General features: G+C 32.3%; 1 protein-coding gene across 3 annotated transcripts; it reads right to left on the bottom strand.

Moving 5' to 3' along the window:
- Window positions 1–2515: 2515 nt before the first annotated feature.
- Window positions 2516–22433, bottom strand: LOC143238885 (phospholipid scramblase 1-like). 3 transcript variants are annotated; one of them, XM_076479504.1, is made up of 8 exons: window positions 22318–22433; window positions 12331–12454; window positions 11924–12043; window positions 9950–10027; window positions 9501–9640; window positions 8203–8364; window positions 7864–8025; window positions 2516–4221 (listed from the first exon to the last, which is right to left on the bottom strand). In XM_076479504.1, exons 2-8 carry the CDS (start codon window positions 12431–12433, stop codon window positions 4189–4191), a joined length of 798 nt encoding a protein of 265 aa, XP_076335619.1. In that variant the 5' UTR covers window positions 12434–12454; window positions 22318–22433; the 3' UTR covers window positions 2516–4188. The 3 variants fall into 3 exon arrangements, with proteins under 3 accessions (XP_076335619.1, XP_076335620.1, XP_076335621.1); XM_076479505.1 differs by having other exon boundaries at window positions 22337–22379; XM_076479506.1 differs by lacking the exon at window positions 8203–8364.
- Between the last annotated feature and the right edge of the window lie 2469 nt (window positions 22434–24902).

Raw genomic sequence — 24902 nt, 5'->3', positions numbered from 1 at the left:
GACATAGTGTTTTCAATAATTCTAAGTATAGTTGTTAAATAGTTCATTTTATGCTGAGAGATATATGCAGCATTGGTAGTTTTTCTGAAACAAAATATGACATTAGAGGGGGTCAAACCCCATGACTTTTTTCATGTTATCCTGTATTAGTATGTGTTTGATGCTGACTGATCAAGAAATGTAGAAATGTATAAAGAATAGATACACACACAAAATGACGTTTTTTATATAGATTAAGTGATTGGTTCAGTGTGTAAAACTGCAATTACGTTTATCCTTCAACAGATATATGAGGCTCTTTCAAACTTCGATGCTTAATGCAGATAAAACCTAAGATAACTGAATAGCACAGTTCGTAACATCACAACACGTAACATATATGAGATATGTACATTTCTTATGACTTTCCTTACACCACATGTTTACTTTAAAAGACTCGTTACACTTATACGTATCTTACGCCTTACCATTGATGCATTGTTATTTCTAAAGTATGTTTTACAGGCTATATTTTATAACTTTGTTGAATAATATATCTTGCCACGTGTTGAAACACCCATGAAGTGTGAAACAAATTATTATGGAAAATAAATGGGGCTATTAATACCCCAAGTATAAATTCTTATCGAAATAACCCCTCCAGTGGCACAGTATATTGTCTGCTAACTTATACCGCTAGAATCCGGGTTTCGATACCTGTGGCGGACAGAGCACAGATAGCTCTTTGTGTAACTTTGCGCTTAGTAACAAACAACCACAACTTATAGAAATACACCCTTGTGCAAATTAATTGAAACAAATAATCATTTTACAATATTTTCAGCATGGCGGCCGGTGTAGGCTCGCTGGACCCGCTGATTTCCTTTAATAGTCATTTTTTCACAGAGACGGCGTCATTAGCTGTGTTTTGCAGTACGGTCGATCTATTTTTGGGATATGTGACGAAATTTTGAGGAATATTACGTCATACAAAATTGCATTAGAAGGGCAAGAAGACCAGTCAAAAAACAACTTTTTTATCAACTCAATGAAGAAAAAAGGTATCAGTGGGGTCTGAAATACAAGAACTGGACTCAAGAACAATGGAGGAAGATGTTATTCAGTGACGAGACTCATTTCTTCGTACAGGGTAAAAGAAGTCTGCATGTTTGAAGATCTCCAGGTGAGAAACTTCGAGGATCTCACATCAATCAGTTCGTAAAACATCCCTTGAAGAAGATGTTTTGGGGCTTTTTCAACTACTATGGTGTCGGAGGCTTACATATCGTAGAAGGTATGATGCGAGAACCACAGTACATCGAAGTTTTGCAGAGAAGAGTCGTTACAGAATTGAAAAAGAGATTTCCAGATGGATCTGGCATTTTTCAGCAAGATCTGGCTCCGTGCCACACATCGAAACTTGTGAAGAAGTTTATGACTACAACGCGAATAAAGGTGCTGGACTGGCATAGAAACTCTCCGGACTTAAATCTTATTGAAAATCTTTAAGCGATCTGTAAAGAAAGGCTTCGGGGAAAAGACTATACTACGAAAGATTAGCTAATTGGAGCCATAATTGAGGTGTGGTATCGCGATCCAAAAAATTAGTAAAGATTGCAGTCAACTCGTGGACTCGATGCCAAAGTGGATTAATGATCTTCTGAAGAACAAAGGCGGTCAAATCATGTATTAATTTGTGAGTAATTTTTAGATTTTTAGAAATAAAACGCAAAATATTGAAAAAATCGTATTTTTTTTGTCTCGTTTCAATTAATTTGCACAAAGGTGTATGGATGTTTTTTCATTTTTTTTTATTTCAGGGCAGAACATGCTCTATTTTTAGTAGATCAGACTGTGAATTTGAAAGCCCATGGTTTCTGCTCCACTGCTGCAAAATTGGGTTCAACACCTTCGAGGCAGTAAATGTGTTATGATGGTGGCTTTATAATATCACTACAAGCTTAGTGTAGCGCCCAAGAATCAACAGTGGGTGCTATTGACTAGTTGCCATCTTTCAAGAAGAATGACTAGAGAAGGTGGTCAGTGCGTAGCTTTGCGTCAATATCCGAAACAAACATATTTATATTACCCTGTATCACATGCTCGTGAGTTTTATATTATGTTTTCTTCATGTAATATCGCAAGTGAAAACTTTTAAATGTGATCATTTTTCTTTTCAAATAGCAGTAAGAATGTATTTGATGTGTTTCTCGTTTGTTTGTTTTTCTCTATGTGTAACACGTTAAATTATTTAATTGCTTTAGAAATGAACATTCTAAACCTTATTTTTATATTATATTCTGCAACTTCCGTTCGCCATATGTATTTTAACGCAGGTAAAATTGTGCTCACAAGCTATTTAAATTTGTAGCTGGAAATATAATACGATATTTCTGTAAATAAAAAAAAATGTTGACCTAAATGAGTTGGTAAAAAAATTATTACTGTTATCAAACCTTGGGTGATTTACAGAAACTGTGGTATGCAACGATATTTTGTAATGAGAAAAAAACTATGAAATAATGAAAATCACAAATTGCATGAAGTGTATTTTATTTTAAAATAAAGTACATTGTCGTAAGACCTGGGGATTTTCTAATAAGAGACATGAACTGTTGTAAAGCTAATGGACATAAAAAAGTATCACCAGATGTGGTTAAATATTTGAAATACATCAGCTTGTCAAATATGTGGTTAAACAACATGTATTGGGCAAAACCTCTACACCATATTAAAGATTTGGTTTTACTTCAAAATAATAATAATCTATCGCACAACACTACCTGCTATTTTGGAAGATTGTTACAATTTTGTCATTTGAATTGTTGCTACATAGCAAGCACTGAAAATAATAAAAAAACTGTACTTATTCACAAAAATTATATAAAATTATATATATGTATGTACCCTGTAGACTGTTGCATGGAAATGGGAAAACAAAAATTCTCACGTGTCAGTCAAGTTTTAATTTTTAACTTACCCTTACTTACCCAGTATATTCTGTAGTTTATTTTGAGTAATGTTAATTAAAAACATCAAATGTTTACAATTTCAAAATAATATCCTATCAGTATATCAAATTATCAATAATAACTGTTTGAAACATATCATTAATAGTTTGAGTTCAGAGGCGAATAATTGGAAATTACGTTTCATTGGAACGAAATTATAAAGACACTAAACTACGATAGCTCGGGTGGCCTTTACAATATAGCAACAGGAAATAAGATTTAGAAAGATTAATCTCAGAGAAAGTTATATTTAAATCAACAATATGTACTGTTATATAATTAGCCATTGTGAGCTATAAAGTTACAATAAATAATTAATATTTGTCTATACGTTACTTCAATAAAATACTAAAATATAAATGATTCATAATTACTTAAACAGTTTGAATTGACAATAACGATACTAAAGTAACATAGTACACTTTATTTACACTACAAGTCACAAAACGTGTTTTATTGTATCCAGCTAAACCAGCCCAAAACGTGCATATATCACGCATATAAATATACATGTATATGTGCTTGTGTGTAAGTTATTTAATATTTTAATGTATATAAATTTATTAGAGTATATTATTCTTTCAGATGATATACGATAATATTATTCTCTATGATAGTGATATTCATATTTTGACTATTAATATTAATCCAAAGTCAACATTTCTAAGTGGATCTTATTCAAATATGAAAATATCTACAACAAAAATGATGAATGACACTGAACTTGTTAATAGAACAGTGTACCTAACTGGATATACCATACTACTGAAAAGTCGGGTAGACTGTTTGTTCACTTTATTTGTACCATGACGATAAAAACGGCTTGAACACTGTATACATGGACATCTTCAAAATGTTTCTGATTTTAAATTTATCGATTTATCTGCAGATCTAGTTATGACTTTTATTTTAAACAGTTGAATGAGTTTTTATAAGAGCACATTGTTTTTGTTTTTACGGAGATTAAGTAATAAACATGTGAATAGAAAAATTCATTAAAAATACAAGATATATGCTACTGATAAAAAGAAAATTAATTTTCATAATTTCAACAATCTACTTTAAACCGTACAGTAAACCTCATTAACATATATATATATATATAAGGCACTTCTTTAAAAATAATTGCACTGTGACACCTAGGTAATAAATTCTTACGATCCAGGGTACTTCAACACATTCCAAATCAGTCATTTTACTAATTGTTGGATTTTTCGAAAAACATGAAATCCTGAAAAATATTAGAAATGAAGAGAAAGAATACTAAGTCGTGTGGCAAACTTTGAAAACAAACATTTCTTTCACTAAGTACGACTGTAATCAAACCTTTTGTTTAATTCACTATAACAATGGTTAGCTGCAGTTACTTGAAGTATAAAGGTGTCAAACATAGCGTTTAGCCATTTCCTTGTAATTAGTTGCTATAGTATAGTTCAATATGCTGCAGGTTTGTATATATTTTTTTAGTATTACTGTTAGTATTCCATTAAAGTCAATCCTTGAATAAATAAAACAAAGAAATATAAATATATCTACTTTTAACAATACTTAAGCAACATATTTTGTTTCATGGTATCCTGCGGTTACTGGATATGATGGTAAATACTAGAATAAACAATTCTAGCTGTTGTTGAATTCTAGGAAATAATCTTAAACAGCAGCCCAAAGAAACTAATAAGAATTTAATATCCTTGCTTATATGATAGTGTTGTGAATTTAACTCACTAACAGACATTTCCGTCAGCTGCTAGTTTAATTGTTTGAACTACGTCATTGAAAAACCTTGTAATGTGTCCCTATACTACCTGGAATATCCATCCCTTTGATGGAACTTATAAAAAATTCGTGATTATTGAAAGGTTATCTTAGGACACTAAATTTGCTTCCCTTACATGTAATTGTCAAAAACTTTAAAAAATCCACAAAAACTACAACACAAATAATGTGAAACTACAAATTTGCATCTATCTCCGCGACATACGTCCCAACAAACCTCCATGCCAAGTCTGATGAATATCCATCAAGAGGGGTGAAATAGTGGTTAAAAAAAACACCCATAAAAACTGCAAAACTGAAAATTTGTATGTAATACTACCTGGACTAATGAATCTCTATAGAAGTTTTGGTAAAGATCCATCCAGAACCAACCATGGGCACACAACAGGCAGTACAATTATATGAACTCTCTATCACACGTGTCTTTCCTTTCTTGAACCAGCAATACCATATCTGTTTATTATTAGTTTGTTGTAGTTAGGTGCAAAGGTAAACAATAGCCTACCCATGCTTTTATCACCACAAGTATTTAAACCCGGTTTTTAGCTTTGGAAATCCGCGGACATACTGTTGAACTATAGGGGATTGTATTGTTAGTGTAAATAAAAATTAGCTGAAACATATTGCCTGCAGTGCATACAAAATATTTATAATACATATCTTTGCTTAGTAAACTTTCAATACAGTAGATTATATTAGGAACCTATTTAACAGATGGGTTGAATATAGACTCAATGCATTCAGTTTTTAAGCATTGTTTAGTTTGGTTTGTTTTGAATTTCGGGCAAAGCTACACGAGGGCTATCTCCGCTGGTCGTCCTTAATTTAGCAGTGTAAGACAAGAGATAAGGCAGCTATTCACCACCATCCACAGCCAACTCTTGAGCTACTCTTTTACCAACAAATAGTGGGATTGATCGTTACTTTATATAAAAGGTTGAAAGGTCGAATATGTTGGGTACGATGGGGATTTGAACCCGCGACTCTCAGATTACGAGTTGAGTGCCTTAATCACCTGACCATACATTTTTAAACAGTAGGTTTACTTTAGACTGCCACAAAATTCATAGAGTTTTAAAAAAATTGGCATCCATTCAAATGATATAAAATCTCTTAGAGAAATTGAACAGTAATGACCTCCAACACAACAATTATGATCATAAATTAGTATTAATCTAATTTGAAAACAAACACATTACGCTGGGCGTAATTTTTATATTACCTTAATTACCACTGTATGAAACATTGAACTTGTCGCTTAATACTGTGATAACACTGGAATCAAAGTGTCTGAATTCTAGCTCTTAATTATTTTCGTGGGGGACATTTTGTTTTTGAGATCTAGCTATCTTATCCTTTCTTACTATGTTTTACAAGACCACTCAATTATCACTCAAGCAAATTGTCAAAAACATCTTAACCCCAGTTTTTATATTAATCATAAACCACTTAATTGCGATTACAATAAGACTCAGAACAGAAAAATTGAAGACGAATGCGTTAAGGTTTATATCAACGTGAGGACTTTTCATAATGCCAGAAAGAGAAGTTTATATAGTCATCACTGAATGAAATTATCGGGTTAACCGTAGTTTGTTTACACTTGGTAAAACATGTTCAGACTATACACATCATGATATTAGCCATCATACCACTAAAAATCGATTTCAATGTAACAAACAAATATTTGTAATTATTATGTCCATATCTGAATATTTTAGACATTTAGAATTTCATTTTAGGCGTATTTAAAATACAGTCTGACAATAACTAAGAAAACAAGAGGGAATCATCAACTGTCTCAGCTCTTAAAATTCTTTTAGGCAGAATTAGAGTAAACTAATCTACGAGGCCTTACCCCCTGTTTATTAGCTATATTTTTGTGCGCCAGCAGTACTGAGTGTGGGTCACCATGATTCGATTTTATTGCTCATCAAGATCTATACCACCTCACCCATATATTGAAATTCTAAACGTTTAGACAGGATTAGAATAACTTAGTCTATGAGTCTTTGAGCTTAGCCAAATACATCGACCGAAAGGGTTTGACCTCTTAAGCCTAAAACTGTAATTAGATCTCAAGTTGGTCAAGAGATAACAGGGATATTAGTTAAAAGTTTGTTCTTAATAATTAAAAAAAAACTAACTCAAAGCCATTTTGTGAGCCGTTATGCTACAGCTAAAAACATGTAGTTGACCAAAGAATTTCTACACTGATCTGTAAAATACATAGCAATATTAGTCTTGTGTTGTTTAAAAAGATTACAAATTTTATTGAGTAATATTTAAACACAGATTTTGTATTATGTTTTCTAGACATTCACAAAGGGATAAATCAGCCTAAATACAGTACACCAGAAATTTTCAGGGTCACCAAATACACTCAATACAGGCCTTCTCCTGTTTAAAGAAAATATTCGCCTAATGTTTCATGTTTAATATTTGACCGATGTAAGAGATTTACCCTTCTTATAACATGATGGTAAAAAGATGGCCAATGAGATATTACAGCTAGATAATAGACACTTCACTGTGTTCTGTCGATACTGCAGAACATCTTCAAAGGATCACAACTATAAATATAGTTGATATTTAATAAAAAATAAAGATTATTTTCAAATTAAAGTTTTATTACCAGTGTTTCGGCAACTACATTCACAATACGCATTAAAGGGTCAAATTAATTATGTCAAATGTTAAACTATGCAGATTACTAAATGAGCTAGTGATACTGTAATATAGAATCCTCGTATTCAAGATATCTACCAAGAATTAGGCTAAACATCAGAGGTTTTATAAGTGTTTTTACATAATGAATAAAGAATTTTGAAAATTATATTAAAAGAAATATGAAAGCAGTAAAGAGGAACAAACTATTTTAGGAATCTTGCTAAAATAGACTATGGTAAAGAAAAAAGAAAACTATTTGTCCGTTTACTGTTTTCTTAGGGCTATTTTCTATAATATTCCATGGTAAAAGTCCTATTCTGTTTCTGAGAAAAAATAGGTTTGAGAGAAACCTGAAAACATGTATAGCCATCCTTAAAATCTTATATAAAATTAAAACTATTAGATCTTTTTGATGTCAGACACTTACTATTAGAAAACACGCTCCAAGAAGAAGAGCTTTGATATTGACCTCTAAATTCATTGGAAATGTAATTCCAAAATGATCTGCATCTGTAAAGACTTCTCTGATAAATCCTGTCCATTGTTTGGTGATTTTTCCAACCTGGGTTCCTCCATCACGAGATAATACCTTAGGTAAGAAATTGTATAACTGTTAGCATTGAACATAACATACTTTTACAGTACAAATAATTAACAAAAACCTATCTGAGAAAACTGTTTCTTTGATAACATACATTTTTTTATCTTAATGATTTACAGAAAAAAAGGCTTAGTAGTTTGAAGTGATAAACATTTAAGTTCAGACCTTGAATTCTACATCACCACAGATACTCCATGTACAAAATGGTCCCTCAACTCGTAAAACACACTCCCCAGCCGCATTCTGAACCTCGTATTTGGGAACAAAGATGCTCCATTTCTGTACAACATAGCCTAAAGTACTACCTGAGGCTGTAACCTCCATTCGCTGAAACAAGGAATAGATCATTGATTTTTGTACTTGCACATTGATAACAGAAGAAGAAACAATTCTAAATTTTTATTTATATTTGTGAGAAGTGTAAATAATTAGTATTTTCTTGGATATGGAAAACAGGTCAAGCTGAAGTACTGGTGAATCTGTTGGTAGAAAACTGTGTTAACAAATTCTTTTTATTAATGAAAGTTTCATCACAGGATCATAACTTAGATTTTCAAGCTAATTTCTTAAATTAAAACATATAACGAAATCCAAATCACTGAAGAACCACTTACAAAGCCACAGCGTTTTTATGATGCTAGATTCCCCTAATCAAAATGACAATCATACCCCAATCCACTGTGCTCCAAACAAGGCCACATGATACAGACATCTGCATCGTTCAATACACGTTCTGTTTTCGATATTAATCATGGACATTAGTTATCAAGTATATTACACGATCATAGTCCAAAACATCAGTTGCATATTCTACATGTTTATGAAATATGATTTGTTTTGAATTTTGCGCGAAGCTACTTGACACCTGTCTTCACTATCCATTGAAGAACACTATTGTTGATATTCTTGTAACAATATTATCCATTAGCAGAACAGGTATCACTTACTAGAAAATAAAAAAAGAGCAAAGACACTTGAAATAAAACCTAGTTATGGTCCGCTTGTTATGTGAAATCGGTATGTATACAAAGTAAATAATAAATTGAGTGTGTGTGTTTTTCTTATTGCAAAGCCACATCTGGCTGTTTTATCCGTCCACCGAGGGGAATCGAACCGCCGATTTTAAGGTTGTAAATCCATAGACTTGCCGCTGTACCAGGGAGGGGCAATAAATTTAGAATAAATATTATAATAGCATAATTAGTTATTTACTTCATAACTAATTTACAATAGCAAGACATGTCGTAATGTATTTAATGAATTTGTGTATAGGTAGTCAAACTGTTTCTGTACAGTAACATTTTTTTACAAAGCGATTACATTAATTCTACTGTACATAATTTCATTATTCAGTCATATTAGTATATAGAGAACTGTCCTGTTCTAAAGTTTATTTTTTAGTTGTTTAAAATATGTATCATATACAGTGGTATCCTGACGGTCGTTACACAAATAATACTTACCTGCAGACAACAAGGACAACAACAGCTGTCACATTTTAAAGGACGACAGAGATGAATAACTTCGTGACCTCCGTTGTCCAGAATTTTCATATCAAAAGGACGAATTGGACCACAAAAATATCTTGCACAGCAGTGTGAATCTAAAATTATATTTCACATATTAATAAATGCCCCCTCTAAACATTTATTAAGCCTGACTTTTTATAATATTTGCTATGAACGTCAATGTGCTGGTTAGCTTTTTGACCTTCTAAATTTTTGTCAAGTTAAGTAGGGATATGTTGATCAAATAACAGCACATTCTTCTTACTTTGGCTTAACACATAAGATAAGTGGAAGTGATAGTTAAGGATAAATTAATAAATACATTTATCCAATAAAAAGTACTTATCGTTACACTTTATTTCAAATAACCAAATAATTGTTTTTCGAAAAAATATATTTCTTACCTTCAGCTGCAAAATATATGTTCTGACCCATACTGTTCATCACTTGATACTTATTAGCAGTTTCAAAACCTGTAATTGCTGAAACAAAAAATTAAGAACAAATGAACAGTGATTTATCTACACTCTAACGTGACACGTGATTTTGTATTCTGATTTATATTTAGCAAATATCTGACAGTTTTATAGTTATCTCATGAAAGTAAGTAAATTTCTTGAGTGCACGTCTTAACCAAATCTAAAAAATAGCACTAAATGTATTAGTAGTTTCTCAGAATACAGCTGTAAAACATTAAGCAGTTTGATGTATTAGTGTATGCCAGTTTATTGTTTCTTGAATGTTGTCTGTTTTCAATTTAACAAATATAAGAAAGTCACAAAGTATGCATGATATTAATAATTTTATTAAATTATAAGTTATGAAAATTAACATGAATTCAATACCGAGTTTGTTTGAGATAAGATTTGCGACGGATCTTGTTTATACACGAATTTTCATATAACAGTTCATATGTATGCCAAATTTTAGAGTTATATGACATTTCTATGTACATATGAAGCATGTAGTTGAATAATGACGTTTTTCCATGTTTGCCACATTGGAATAAAAGATGACTACTTGAAAATACAAAAATATCAATATAAATAACCAAAGGATACACTTGATGATCGTGGTTCAGTTCTTACCTCATTTATTCGAAAAAATATCACATTACAAATTATTTATCTAACTCCTTTCAATATGACAACATTAATATTTTACAAATACTCAGTTTTGCTCTCACTTAAGAGTTTCAGCTGCATTTCCTTCTCTGAATCATAAAACTTTGAAGGCTTCTAGTTTCCCAACGTTTGAGTTCACAAGAAGAAAATAATGAATAATGGAGCATTCAAGATGAAGTTATTACCAGTGCAAAAGAAGTTTTTGAGTCAATATCTTCCTGTTTAATTTTGATATCCTTGTCTCTTCGAACAAATATTTTTCAGACAATTATTCAATCACATGTGTCCTTACTAAATCCATCGTATTATTCTGAGCTTAATACTCCTTAACAAAGTGTGTGCTGACAAATGTGGTTTAAATGATAGGAAGCAAGTTTTATAAGACCTCTCTAAGATTGTCTTATTTTGTGTTAGGGATTGCAGACATGTCCATCTTTGTTTATCATTGACTCAAGCCTCCAACCAGTTAATCTTACAATTTCGTGGTAATTATGAATACCGTTCCGCTTTCTCAGTTCTTTACGATATGTACTGACAAATCAATGTTACATTACATGTTGGCTCGATCAAATGCTAACACTGTTTCTCTAACGTTGATCAAAACTCGTTTGCATTCCATTATGTCATCTAGGCAGCTAGCTTATATGATAATGAATACTTTAGAAATATCTAAGATTAAACTCGGAGATGTTGACCACAGTTACGTTTCATTCCGTTTCACATCTTTTATTTTTATGCAAGATTTATTACTTTTACAAATCTTTTTTTTAAGTTATATAGAAAAGAGTTTATACTGTTTTTTGATAACGATTTTTGTATACAGTTGTTATAATACTCTACAGTGTAACAAGAAGTCTGTAATTCATTATTCAGTGGGAGACTGTCTTTGATTAGTCACTGATTTGCTCAATTTATCAGAATAAAATGGTATTCAAGTGAAACAATTTAACTCGTTCCATATATCCTCTGTTCCCTTGCACCCCACCGAAAAATAGCGTTGTTGAAAAGCAAAAAGGAAATAACCCATTACACATAGGGTAGCCAACCATAATTTGGCGAATAGAAAAAAAAAATTATTGTCAGACATGACAGTAAAGCATTATTAAATGTTTCAAGCAGTGTAAAAGATTAATATATCTCTATATACTATACATGTGTATGCATCAATTTATCACTGTTAGTATCATAGTATGAAGTTAGGTTTACTTCTACAATATTTCTTTCAAGAACTATTTCAGTTCTCTTTAATCTAACCTTCTAGTAGTTCCACTTTTTGATGTACCAAAAGCTGGTCAATCATTGTCAAGTATTCCAATCCTGGTGGACAGTTGGGAGGAGCCGAAGGAAGAGGCATCCACTGAACAGCTGCAGGCCCTAGAGACAAAAGGAGTTATTAAAAATAGTGTAAACAATATTCATCATAGATCTTATTGTATACGCAAGCATAATAAGATCATTAAATATTAGAACTGATATGTAATTCTAAACACAAATACACAATTATGGTCAAGACATACCATCTATAATAAATAATACTGATTGTAATTTACTAATAAAAAATAGTTTACAATACGTTATGAAAAAATGTTTTTGAAAGTTTTTGAAATTATCGGGTGGACAATATGCCCGCAATATATGTGAAGAATAATAAGAAACTCAACCTGGTGGTGGATAACCCACTCCGCCAGCTGGTGGTACCCCAACTACACCGGTTGAAGACGAATACCATGCCTGTCCAGGTTCTGAGTTATATGGAGCTGCCATTATTTTGATAATCTTACTTATCTAAAAAGAAAACATATCAAAGTTATGATTATTAAGCAAACTAGCCAAACAATTTAATGAAACATATACTTTCAGATATGCTTGATGTTTACTTCATACTTGTATGAAGGTTTCTATTTTATAATAAAACAAAATTAATATAAACGTGAAATCCTACAAGAGACCAAATTTCGTGTATTTGGACAACTGGCCAGATGTGACAAGCAGCAAAAAATATCTGCTAACTTAAATAATTTGTCCCGTCTCGAATCCTGGGTTCTTCAACCCACTTGCTGATACGCTGATCTCATTAAACTAAGAAATGTAGAAACCGAAACAAAAATCGCACTTTTTGTAATCAAAACACATACACACATATTTGTCATTTTTTAGTAAATATGCCTGCAAACATAACGTTTACAAGTCATAATTATGAAATATGGTAATTTTTGTTATTTTAATATGAGTATACTTCGGTACTTTGAGAATTATCGCAAATGTTTTTGTTACTATACCACTAAAGTTAACACTGAAATACTCGGTACACTGAAATATTGATTGGCTATGCAGCAAAACTTTTGTTTTCTTATCTATTCATAACTTACGAAATAAGTGCAACAAGAAAGGTTTAACTAGTTCATTGATTGGGTTGTAATTTATAATGAAGTGTTTTCTGGAGGGAGGGGTTAATGGTGATAATATAACCATCTCAAAATTTCTTGCATTGTTAAGAAATAAAGGTATATAACAAATACAAAAATTTGTAAAGTAATGAGTACTTAATGAATAATAATAATTCATTGAAGTATTCAGTGAGCAATCATAGTGATTCGGTCCGAGTAGTATTGTACTTGTGAAGAAAATGGATGGATTCACAGGAGTCTAATAAATAAACATAAAATTATGTCTACCCACTATTAAGGTTTGACTCTACTTTGGAAACTCTATGTAGATCAAAAGATCTTCCATGGACAAGTGCAGGTCAAGATAGCACAAATTTACTACAGGAATGATTTGTGGCAGTTTGTTATGTTATAATTTAGAATTCACCTGTTACATTTCAAAGACAAGTAAAGTGTACTCTGTTTGAACTACCTTCAAACGTCGTAATTCACCTGCTATTTATCAATGAGTGTCTAAACTACCTTCAAATGTCGTACTCACTTATGTGAATGACGTAGTCACACCTGAGAATATCTTTGATAATGATTATGATGGACTAAAGAAAGCACTAGACGGACTTATGTTTCTTCTTAAGCTAATTTCAAAGAACAATGAATTGCTCCATCAGCAAGCGAGTTTTCTGGGATACAAAATCAGCAGATATGGAGTACCTACAGACTCATTCAAGTAATTTTTGATGACGAGAAACCCACTTGAAATAAAAATATATCTCAGAACGGCTGGTATGAGTATTAACACTTTTACTGATAAGCAGCGAGCAACGTATCGACTTTCTTAGGTCATCTTCAGCGCAGATAGCCCTTGTGTGGCTTTGCGCGAAATTCATAAACAAACAAACAGGTCATCTTCAGATTAACAGAGAGAGAGTTTACAACTGACCGTTGCCGGGCACATGTCTTTGGGACAAGAGTATAAACTGGTACGGGATTTTAGGGGACGGTGTAGTAGGATGTTAGGTTATTAATTAGTATAGGTACAAAGGTGTTCCTTTATATTGGTTTAATTTTGGTTTTAGTTGTATAAGTAAGGCTTTGATTTTGCGTTTGTTTATATTTGTTTATAAGATACAATGCAGCAATTGCCACGACTTCTACATTAAAGAAACAAGCAGAAAAATGGAAACTAAATTCAAATAATACAAAAAAACACCTTTATACGTTTTTAAATATTGTAAATCAAATGAACACAACATAACGATAGAAAACACCTAAATACCAATTATGGAAACAAATATAAACAAACGCAAAATCAATAAAGCCCTACTTATACAACAACTAAAACCAAAATTAAACCAATATAAAGGAACACCTTTATACCTATACTAATTAACAACGTAACATCCACCTGCAACGTCCCCTACAATCCCTTATCCATTTATACTCTCGTTCCTAAGACATGTGCCCGACAACGGTCAATTGTAAACTCTCTCTTTGTTAACCTGAAGATGACATAGGAATGTCGAAACGTTATTCTCTGCTTATCAGTAAAAGTGTTAATACCCATACCAGCCATTCTGAGATACAGATTTATTCAAGGTTGAATATATCCAGAATTAGGAACCACTGAAAAACTGCATGAGATAAAAGGATGTCTTGGACTGTGCTTTTTAATAAAATAATTTATTACATCACATTGTGAAGAAGAATTTAACAGGCTAAAAAAAAAAGAGTTGACCACTACTTGTGTGTTGGTATAACCAGTTCTTGAAGATCCACTCAATTTACATACAAATGTTTATGATTTTGCAAGTACAGCATGAAAAAACATGTTATTGCATACAGCAGAAAGACAGTAAGTGTTGCAAAAACTAAATGTTTTTCAATCTGAGTATGGTTGATGTGGCTGAGCATCAGAAAACATTAGATCAAAGTTTCATACTGCTATTTTTGAAGACAATGGCAAAAAAACAAACATAATAACTGATACCAGGGAGTGAACTTAATTTGTCACCGGACCTTCTGGACTCACATTTTAAGGATAGTCAATAGTAACTCAGAGAAACCAAGGAATACTATTGTTATCTTGTATTGCTTTACATCCGAAATACTTCAAGTAGTAATAACATTAAATGTGTTGTGATATTAAGCTAATAAGACTTGATTCCATCAAGGTGGCATTGTATGACTATACAATCTGCACTTTAAGGAACGCAGTAGTAAAGCAGTAGTAGTTGAGAGGTGAAAAATTGTGTTCTGAAAAGAACAAATGATGTGATTGGTATAATTCAGAAGAACATATATGGGTAAAGATGAAAGTTCATTCTATGTTACTGTGTTTGGAAGTATGTTGGTGAGAGAACAGCGGAATAAATATCTACTATTGGAAAGTTGGCCTGCTGAAGAGCTCAAGGTTCTTATTCACATCACTTCAAAAAAGATCACCAAGGATAGAGCTACCGATACATTCGCTAAAACACTAACTTCAGGAGAATTCCCCGAATGACAGGACAGCAAGAGACAACAGGTCATGCCATATGTGTACCATAATCTTCAAATACAAAAATAAAAAAGAAAAATGTAGTGTTTTTCTTTCTATGTTCAAGGTACTTATAATTCAATAAAGAGGCCTTGTTGTAAACTATATTTAATTACCTATAAATAAGCGTACATTATTAATAAAAAATTCAACGAGGTATAAGCAGTAATGAGTAGTCAGATATCAATAAGTATTTAATATAACATTACGTTTTGGGACAACATTAGACCTAATGGTCCATTTCGACTGTTCCATCTTCTGAACGTTTTTTATCCAATCGCACACTTATTTATCGAACGTTCCCTTAAACTCACTTTAATTTCTTTCTTCTACAGCATCTGAAAACAATTCACTCCAAGGCCAACCACCATGTTAGAAAAAGAAAACAGTTTTACCTACCCTGCTAAAATTTATATTGTGTCCACTAGTCCTACTATTCTTACTGAAATAAGACGATGTATCAACATTATTAATTCCATTTACAATAGTAAACACCTCAATCAGATCACACTTTTTCAAAGAAAAAATAATTTAAGAGGTTTTAGCTTCTCCTTGTATAACAATCCCTCTATCCAAGGCATTATTCTAGTAACCCTTCTTTGAACCCTTTCCAACAATTCAATGCAATTTCTAAGGTAGGTAGGTAGCCTAATATAAGACACAAAGTCCAAAAAGTCCAAACTTAGCCTAAGCACTGACCTATATAATGCAGTTATAATCTCTTTACACTTGTATTCAATATTTTTGTAAATACAACCTAGAATCCTCCTTGTCCTAGCACTAGCAACAGTACACTGCTTGGGTGGTTATATATGTTAATTATCTACTACACCAGATTCTCTTTCCTTCATAATGCTGTTAAGGTTATTCCCATTTATGGTCCAGCATGGTTAAGGCACTCGACTCGTAACCCGAGGTCGCAGGTTCGGATCCCTATCACTCCAAACATGCTCGCCCTTTCAGCCGTGGGTGTGTTATAATGTGATGGCCAGTCCCATTATTCGTTGGTAAAAGAGTAGCCCAAGAGTTGGCGGTGGGTGGTGACCTCTAGCTACCTTCCCGCTAGTCTTGCACTGCTAAATTAGGGACAGGTAGCGCAGATAGCCCTCGTGTAGCTTTACGCGAAGTTCTAAAACAAACAAACAATATTCTCCTACAAATTATGATAGCCCACATGCATCATCTTGTAATTATTAAGAACCAACTGCCATTTATTTGGTCCACTCAATAAATAATCTAAATTATTTTGTAAACAAACAGCATCCTCTTCACAGCTAGAAACAACCAAAACTTTAATACTTCCATGAAATTTAAGTAATATATTCACTCTTCTTTCATCATATTATTAATGTAAATAAAAAAAGAGCAAAAGTCCTAAGACTGAGTCCTGAGGTACCTTATTTGTGACATTAATCCAGTTAGAGTGAACATCATTTGTAACAACCCATCTACTTTCTTCCATTCAGCCACTCATCTATCCAATTAATTAGCTTATCCACATGTATAGAGAGAATTTTTGCGAACATTTTGTGTTCCACCTTGTCAGCTGTTCTCTGAAAATCTAGATACACCATATTTACGCTCTTACTTAAGTAGTAACCTTTTCGGAGAATGTTAAAAGATATGTAAGGCAAGATTTCCTTTAGTAAAACCATGTTGACTATTCAATAAAATTCTAAACTTTGTTAACTAATTTTGCAAAACATCTTTAATAAGATTCTTAAACGTTTTCCACTACCGAGGTGAGACTAAGGGGTCTAGAATTACTAGAACAATGTTTATCACCGCCCTTTGAACATGCCTTCTATTCAAGGACAGGCAAAAAATAGTAGCAAGTGACTCAAAAGTTTAAAATTTTCTCTTAACCAACTCAAAATTAATAGAGTTATCTTGTTCGATCTTGTTTCCAACTATAAATTGTTCAAGATGTGGAAAACTGCTTAAATTATCATTAGTAAAAACCAAAGAAAAAGCACAATTTAATAACCCAGCTCTCTCATAATCATCAGATACTAGCTTTACTTTATCATCTTTCAAGAGTCCTGCCCTATCTTAACATTCAGCTTATGTTTAATGTATTTAAAGAAATCCTTAATGTTAATTTTACACTTTTAACCAACTTTTTCATATATACTTCCTGTTTCATGAACTTTCTATAATATTCTATAATCTTATAAATCTGTCATACCAGTCAAATCAAATTTCTTATATCTATGACGTAAGCCCAGCATGGCCAAGCGTGTTGAGGCGTGCGACTCGTAATCTGAGGGTCGCGGGTTCGCATCCCTGTCGCGCCAAACATGCTCGCCCTTTCAGCCATGGGGGCGTTATTATGTGACGGTCAATCCCACTATTCGTTGGTAAAAGAGTAGCCCAAGAGCTGGCGGTGGGTGGTGATGACTAGCTGCCTTACCTCTAGTCTTACACTGCTAAATTATGGACGGCTAGCACAGATAGCCCTCGAGTAGCTTTGTGCGAAATTCAAAACAAACAAACAAACAAAATATCTATGACGTTTTCATAAATTATATATTTTATATTCTTTGTGAGCCAATGTGTGTTTTTTACTTACAGCTACTACCTTTTCATTCTATAAAGAATATATTTGCCTTGAATATTTAAAAAATTATCTTTCAAAATTGTCCACACCTGATCAATGTCTTTAAATAGCCCACATACCCAATTCTTAACAGATAATTCTTGTCGTATCCTTTCAAAATTTGCTCTTTTGAACTTTGTAACTAAAATATCATTATTCCTTATCTCCATATGTAGCAAATTAACGAACCTAATAGAGCAATGATCACTTGCACCAAGATATTTTCCAATTCCCACCCTCTCGATCATTCCTACATTTGAAGTTAACACTAAAACTAAAATAGCATTATTTCTATTAGGTTACTTTACTAAATGGTAAAGATAGCCATCATGGTTTGACTTAGTATTTTTCCTGTCTTCATGCTTGAAATTAAAATCATAATTATGACTTCATTAATAGCTGAAATCTTAATCCCATAGTAAGGTTTGTCATTAATTTCATCAGTATCATACGCTGTTCTGTAACACATTCCTAGTAAAAGCCTTTTTCCTTCAGATCGACTAAAAGAAACCTAAATGGATTCAATATTCTTGGTGTTATTACCTTTGATATACTAAACTTCAACAGGACGTAGTTCACATTTTTACATATAAAACCACTAATTTCTTTTATTAAATAGCTTTTAATCCTGCATTTCAAATATATTTTTTTCATCAAAATCACCTACTTTTAACCTTGTTTCAGTTATTCCTATTTTATCAATATTTTCCATTCCTACCAATGCTCTAATCAGTCTAATGCCATCTACTTTATTTTTTATATTTCTAACATTACATTACTAACAATTAAGCCCACCCTTATAACTACTTCTATACGCATTTTCTACGTTAAAATGTTTTTGCCTCTTATTCTTTTTGTGTTTAGTTTTTCCGACTCTCACCACTGCATAATCTTAGTTTGAAATTTGCCTTACAGCTGTGTTAATAGCCGAAGCAAACAATTCAGCCCCTATCTTACTTAAATGTAAACCACTCATTGCAAAAATGTCCCTTCTTCCCCTGAACGCCCCCGACTAGCATAGTGGTATGTCTGCGAACTCACACCGCTAGAAACTGGGTTTCGGTACTCGTGGTGAGCAAAGCACAGATAGTCCACTGTGCAGCACTGTGCTTAATTCCAAACAAAATAAAACTTTCACTGAGCTGATCCCAGAAGTTCAAACAATCAAACTGCTCATCCTTACGTACTAACCTAGACCTAGCAGACTACCCTATCCACAAGGAATCACCTATAACTTCCTTATGATACACATCCTTCTCTGATCCTTTTATTTTCTTTCCCTACAATAGTTTCTCCTCTGCAAAAGTCAAGGGATAATATTTGTTCCTTACTAAAATAGTCTCATTATAATTAAATTGACGTTTTAGTCCTAATAATACTTTAATAGTTTCATCTTTTCCTAAAATCCTGCTGCCATTTCCCACAGTCTACACTTCTCTTTATCTATTACCTATACTTTAATTAGGATAACCTCTAACCTACAAACTCTACATACAAATTGCACATCTTTATTACTAACATGCAAGTCCTGACTTCCTCAAATAAAAATTACTCATTGAATCCATTACATCTAACTTCCTACATTCAGTCTTAACCATTGTATTCATACTTATAATCTAAAAAGTTAAATTCGACACCAAATACCAATAGCCTACTGTCAACTCTGTTAGTATTAAGCCTAACATTTAGGAATAAATTATATTAATGTTCTTTTTAACATTAAAGTAATTTTTAATTTTGTAGAACTTAGAAATATGTCTTTATCAGAAGTAATAATAACTAATCTTTCATGTATACATAATATTAATAATATATGTATTTTGCTTCATTTATAAATAACCTGAAGATGACCTAGAGGGTCGAAACGTTGTTTTGTACTTTATTTTAATTAAACTTTAATATTCTTACCAGCCGACTTTAAAATACATTTTTGCTTCAAGTGAGTTTCTCGTTATCAAGAAATAGTAAACTTATTATATGTTCTCTTCGGTTTTTACGGAAGAAAATATAAGTATTATGCCTCAACCAGAGAACATAATGTATGGAGAAAATATTGGTGCTAAAAGATATCATTTGAAATTCTGAAATTGTAAGATAAAAGTTGGGAAACATAAAAACTAATATATCCTCTGGAACAAATAACTTTTATCCTAAAGTTTTAAATAAATTAATTATGTTGTTTGTGAACCGCTAGCTAATATTTTATAGGTCATTGAGTAGTGGAAGAGTATTAGAAGATTGGAAGTTTGCTAACGTTAGTCCAATACAAGAGGTGATAAACATTGTCCAGGCAATTATAGGCCAGTTAATGTTACATCAGTAGTTGGAAGGGGTTTAAAGAGTGTGACGAAAGATGCATTTTAGAGTCACCTAAAGCAGTTTGATATAGTGTCAAAGAGCCAGCATGGTTTCACTGAAGGAAAGTCCTGTTTAACAAGTCTTTTGATATTCCTTGAGGATGTAAGTGCAAGAGTTGATGAAGAAAATACTGTGGATTTGATTTGCTTGGATTATCAGAAAGCGTTTTAATTTTATAAAAATTAAATCTGTGGGTGTAGGTAAAATGCTATCAAATTGGATAAATATTGGTTGAAGAGTAGGTAACATAGAATACTAATAAATAAAGTTACATATGCCTGGATCACAGTAGCTAGGAATGTGACTCAGGGCTCTGTGCTGGGTCCGCTGGTGTTTGCGATTTATATTAATGATATTGACTCTGGAATGATTAACAAAATTGTAAAGTTTACAGATGGCATTAAGATTTATGGGGTGACTAACTGTATTAAAAATGCTGTAAACTTACAGGGAGATTTAGATCATTTGATGCACTGGGTGTGCCAGACAATGTTTAACTCTCCGAAATATTAGGTGATGCATGCACGTTTTCATAATTAGAATTATTGTTACGATTTAAATGGAAATACAATAAATACTGTAGTTGAAGAAAAAGAACTTAGTGTTGTAATTGAAAAATAATTTAAGCCATCTAAACAGTGTACCGTAGCAAGTAATATGGCTATTAGGATTTTGGATAGCATCTAAAGAAATATTAAATAAAACACAAGATATTATTGTTTCACTATATAAATCACAAAAAAGGCTTTATTTAGAGTACTGTGTACAGTTTTGAGCTCCTTTCTTCAAGAAGGACATTGAATTGTTGGAGAAGGTTCAGTGAAGAACCACTAGGATGATATCTGGATGGTTCGATTGTCCTATGAGGAGAGACTAAAATGTATAAACTTGTTTTCTCTGGAGCGGAGAAGGGTCAGAGGGGATTTAGTTGAGGTGTTTTAAAATTATTTAGGATATTAATAATATAGATCCATCAAATGTTTTGGTGTTTATCAGTGAAAACAGTAAGACAAGAGGTAATAAATTTTAACCACATAGGAGTCGTTTGTAATTTAGATAGTATTACTTCTCAAACTGAGGGATTGAATGTTGGAATTAACTGCTTTCGAGAGTAGTGAAAAAAATATTTAACTGAATTCAAGAAAGGATTGGATGAATACATGAGTAGTAAAATGTGGGTATAGTTGGAAGAGGGAAGGGACATCCTTGATGAGCTAAAACGTTCCTTTCTGTACCTTTAAACTTTTATAAAATTTATAATAATAATATGTGCACCTTTCTATATTAATAGACTGAGTTAATTATTCCCATATCACATTCATCGCCTAAATACAGTTGTATCTAGTTCCAAAAATACTTCTAAAACACAACTAGTTAGAAATTACAAGACAATCATAAACCTTATTATACCTGGGTGTATGTCACCAACAACTTAAATTTATGTTACTGAAGTTGGATTCTTAAAATTTCGATTATTATTTTTAAGCTTGTTACCACAAAAAAGCTTTTGCTTGTTTCTTAAAGTACTAGTTGTTGCTTTATAATAAATAGCCAAATTTGGTTATTTTTAATAAAAAGCGCCATTGTAACCTACCTGGTGTCTTTCTTGAAAACAACGTTTTTTGTGTCAACTTGTTTGTTGGTAAACATTTAGAAAACTTACAGTTTTGTTATTTCCTTTACCATAATATTTATTATAAAAAATAAAACGTAAGAATATTGTACAAACTAAATTACGGATAATATGTAACAAAATATTAAGCCTTACCCTATAACCTCAGATTTACCTCCAGTGATGCTTTTCGAACTGTTCTTTTACATCATTTTCGCATACTACGCATAAAAACATCTCTGCCTGCACTTCATACACTGTTATTGTGCACTCAGAAATGACGTGAGAGATTCAACGAATCAGGATTGAAGTTGTTCACCTATTATATCATGGTACCGTGACTATGTACTTATCATGCTATCATGACTGTGCGCGGTATGAAAGAGGTAAATATCTTATTTGAAAGCAAATTTCAGGAGAAGAAACATTGAGAGGTAACATGTCATATTTTGTTTTTTACAGAAGGATCAACTGCCAGTTTCTTCATCTAGTTTCTAGATCATTGAAGAAGGCAATTTCTACTTTACCTGACTCAAACCGATATGGTTACAAGTTTATTCTATTTAACAAGTTACTGTTCAAAGTATAGCCAAGTGACAAGTGTACTCTGTGAGAATTTATCCTATCGTGTTATATATATAATGGGTAGTTCTCTCAGTTTAAACCAAACTTTTTGTACGATATGACTCTCACCAGTAAAACACTTGTTCTGTATTTCTTTCTGTGGACGCACAGGTTGATTTGTCTGTCTTAAATCAATAAACTTGTGCATCATTGCTAACTTGGGTTTAATATTTTTCTTCGGATAAATCATCTCAGGAACGTAGAAATAGCGAAAGTTACTTTTGTGCAGGAGAATGCCGCACTTTATCAAGTAGGGTCTCCAAATGTCAACATATTTCTATATGATACTATAAGAAATAAAATGCTATTCAGTAAATAACATAACCAGTGGCTTTCATTCATTTTTTTTTTTTGGAGAAGCAGAAGAGAGGATAAAGAGTTGGGTCAGTAAGAGTCACAATTTAGAGACCATAAAAATCAGAAGAGATTAATCCCGACATCAGATGTGAGGGGAGAACTATCCAATTGGGGTGTTCCCCCACGCTAACCGGTAGATCTCCCCCTAGTCCCATATATCAGTATTGTGTCCGCAACACTGAAAACTTGATAAAATATTTGTCTCAATACATAATTAATTTTTCCTCAAGCACAACGTAAACGAAACAAAACAATCTAATTTTTAACAAAACATATGATAGAACTGTGATTCGCTCTTTCATGATAGGTTCCAGGTTCACCGATAGTATATGTCTGCCAAATCTGTTGAAACTTCGCTTCGTTATCTACTATTTGATTCGTTAACAGTTTATATAAAATCTAATTGACACGAAATAAAACACACGTGTTATTGGACGATTTTTGTTGTAACATTAATTCTCATGTCTTTATACATAAAGTTAACTTCTTTTATTTATTTTTTTGAGACAGTGTATAGTCCTCAGTGGCACACTATTATGTCTATGTCTGCAGACTTACAACGCTATAAATAGGGTTTCAATAGCCGTGGTGAGCAAAGCATATATAGCCCATTGTACAGCAACAAACAAACAAGTCAGTGTCTACATACATTTTTCCAAGACCCCCAACTATTTATTATTCGATACTTTCACAACAGTACAGATAAATTCTTTCATTAAAAGTATTCATTATTTGTACCGTGACTTAAAATAAGAAGCATTCTTTATTTTATTTTTTAACCGTCTAATAAACATTATATAAATGATGATATAAACAACAGTGTTAGAAATCTGTGGGCCTCCCAGTGATACAACAGTAAATCTACGGAGTTTTAATACTTATGGTGGGCACAGTACGCACAGCCTATTGTGTACCTTTGTGTTTAACTACAAACAAATGAAAAATAGTGTTATGGCTATATTGCCAAAACTGTATTTATATATTTATTTAAATATTTAATTTTATCTTGTAATGTTTAACGATTAATTCAAAAATATTTTCTTTCATTAAGGACTTGAGTTTCCTGTGGCATTAGAGGGTAACGGGATGTCTGTCTACTCTAAGTAAATTTCCCAATTATTAAATAGTACCAGATTAACAGCTAAAAACGGAAAAAGATATTAGGTGAGGTGTCTTGTCCAAGGGTATAACCGTTATGTAAAACACGAAACTGCAACCTTTCAGTTACTAATCCAAAGCACTAACCACCGAGTTAACAAACAGTTGGAAAATACAATGAAGAGCCTACAAGAAAACACAGCTATTTACACTTTTAATAACATAAATTAATAATATCTCTGAGAACACCAAAACCATATTAACTCTGTAACTATAAGTAGGATTACAAAAAGTTTCCCTGCTTCATGTGACAGTCGTAAGGTAGTCCTGCACACAACTGTTCCACGAAAAAAATGTTAACTGTTTAAACCTTACTGCGTTTGTTACACTTGGCAACATCCTGATAACTTCAGTGAAACTCTGTGAGCATAGCCTTTCCTTTTATCTATAAAATCGATGTTAAATAGCATTTCATTTTTATAGTTTATTACATGAAACTAGGTAAGAGTAGGTAATGAAGATAATAGTACAAGAATGAACATATAAGCCTGAATTTAAACTGTAACCTCAACATTATTTACGATGTTTTAGATGTTTTTTAGATATTAAATAACTACTATTTGCAAAAAAAATATATTACTTTACAGTGAATGGTGTTTGCT

Source organism: Tachypleus tridentatus, chromosome 13, assembly GCF_004210375.1.
Source record: "Tachypleus tridentatus isolate NWPU-2018 chromosome 13, ASM421037v1, whole genome shotgun sequence".
In the NCBI taxonomy this organism is placed as follows: Eukaryota; Metazoa; Arthropoda; class Merostomata; order Xiphosura; family Limulidae; genus Tachypleus; species Tachypleus tridentatus.
Note: the sequence above shows the minus strand (reverse complement) of the source record. Positions and strands in the feature narration are given on the sequence as shown.

What these genes read in the sequence shown, in the direction of transcription:
- LOC143238885 (XM_076479504.1), bottom strand. Translation starts at nt 12,433, where the DNA reads ATGGCAGCTCCATATAACTCAGAACCTGGACAGGCATGGTATTCGTCT. An exon ending in GTTGTCCTTGTTGTCTGCAG is followed by an intron (nt 8,365 to 9,500) that starts GTAAGTATTATT and finishes TCCTTGTTTCAG; the next exon opens with CGAATGGAGGTTACAGCCTC. An exon ending in TTGGAGCGTGTTTTCTAATA is followed by an intron (nt 4,222 to 7,863) that starts GTAAGTGTCTGA and finishes AATATTTTTCAG; the next exon opens with GATTTCATGTTTTTCGAAAA.